The 1,672-nt window shown below is 54.7% G+C and overlaps 1 protein-coding gene across 1 annotated transcript; it reads right to left on the reverse strand.

Moving 5' to 3' along the window:
* Window positions 1-333: 333 nt before the first annotated feature.
* LOC118753801 lies at window positions 334-1,056 on the reverse strand. Its single transcript, XM_036488675.1, has one exon. It carries the CDS (start codon window positions 1,054-1,056, stop codon window positions 334-336), a length of 723 nt encoding a protein of 240 aa, XP_036344568.1.
* Window positions 1,057-1,672: the final 616 nt, after the last annotated feature.

Raw genomic sequence — 1,672 nt, forward strand, 5'->3', positions numbered from 1 at the left:
AGGTCTTTAATGCAGATAGTTGGCACCTCCTTGTCGTGCGCTAGGTACATGGATGCCATCTTAATTGGTCGTCCGTTTACACTTAGACTGACCGCTGTTGTGTCCTCGTCGCTAAATTGTGGAAGAAAGAGACACTTTATTGTGATACTTATCAATATGCACGTCCTTGGTTTCCCCGTTGAGGCTCCACTTACCAGTCTGTAGCCCGGCGCTTTCAGCCCACAAATGTTTTGTCCCACCACCCAAGGTTCTTGGATTAGGACGATGTCGGCTGCCCCTTTAGCTGTTAGATGGAGCAGCAGTGCAACTGAAGCTGGTTTACAGTGGTGAAGGTTAATCTGCAGTACCTTCACCATCTTGGCCGTTACCGCCCACGTCGCCTATTAGGGTGGAGTTGACCGCGTCTTCCGACATCTCGATCAACTCCTCCTCCGTATAAAGCCGAAGCATGCGTCCGACCCCCAGCGAGGACGTCGATGAGGCATAAACCCCGGTCAGGTCGTCCATCGGATCAACCTGCTCGGATTCTTCCTCCATCTCCACGTCGCTGTTGGCCTCTTCCGGCTCTACCTCCGCGATCAGGTTCTTCGCTGCGTTTACGTCGTTGCTGTATACCTTAATTTTGGCCATGTCACAGCCGTAACGTATGACCCCGCTCTTTTGCTCCAACAACTCTATGGAGTCCTTATTTAGAAGCAGGACAACCTGCATCGTCGCTTTACCGCTTTCGTTAATTTTTACCACCTTCCAATTTTCGGTAGGTAGCTCCGGGTTATAGAGCCTTATGGTTTGCAGGATCCTTTCTGGCTCCGCTGGCCTGCAAGGCAACCATGCTCTCGCTCTCGGTCGCACCGGTAGGTCCTTGAAGTCGACCGCCCTGAGCTTCACACCAGGGTAGACTTCTCCAATACCTGCGACTGTTTTCTTATCGATCTCCGCTGATCTAGCATCCTCGCATGCTATAACGCGGATGTTATTTTGGAACCACCCCGCTCCCTTGCAGGTTGGCGGAGGTCCAGGATTCTCCAACATGATGTTGATAGCAATGTCGGCCATCGCGGCCTTAACCCACTTCCATTGCTGCCTCAGGGTGAGGCTGTCTTCATTGCTCTCATCAATGACGCCGAGCAGGTATCTGCTCCTTGGCTACTTCAGCAAAAGATGGCCCCTGCGTTCTGACCCTCTTTGCATGGTTGGGCGTATTTTCCCCGATCTATTGCGCTTACTGGAGGGCGCCTGCGGCTGCTTCCCCTCCGGCTTGCGGTAGTCGGGCAGGACTGCCTTTGCCCAGTCGATTTCTGTGAGGATCTCCTTCACATGCTCTTCTTTCGCCTTGCTACACAGGTCAGGCGTTGCGGTGAACCTTTGCAGGATTCGAGCAGCCAGCTTCCTCTGTCGATAGCCCGCTGCAGCTGGTTCTGGCCTCTGGTCAGGCCCCGTGAAGGCCGTGGGTGTCGCGGGAGGACCGCCCGGGGCCTGCGCCCCAGATTCAGCCTTATCCCCGGCTGCAATCTGCATGCCAGGTTGGCATCCACTGGTGCCAGGAGTTTCCCGGGGTGGACTCCTTTGAGCATCCCCACCGCCACTTTCCTTCGTTTTTGCGAGAGCTTGGCCCGGTTTAACCATTGGTTTCCCGCTATTTATCACCGCACTACGGCTGGTGGTAGTGGGC

The sequence above is a fragment of the Rhagoletis pomonella genome, unplaced genomic scaffold (genome assembly GCF_013731165.1).
Source record: "Rhagoletis pomonella isolate Grant_MI unplaced genomic scaffold, Rhpom_1.0 Rhpom_scaffold_02862, whole genome shotgun sequence".
NCBI lineage: Eukaryota > Metazoa > Arthropoda > Insecta > Diptera > Tephritidae > Rhagoletis > Rhagoletis pomonella.

Excerpts from the sequence above, each read along its gene's own strand:
- LOC118753801 (XM_036488675.1), bottom strand. The coding sequence starts at position 1,056 with ATGGCCGACATTGCTATCAACATCATGTTGGAGAATCCTGGACCTCCG.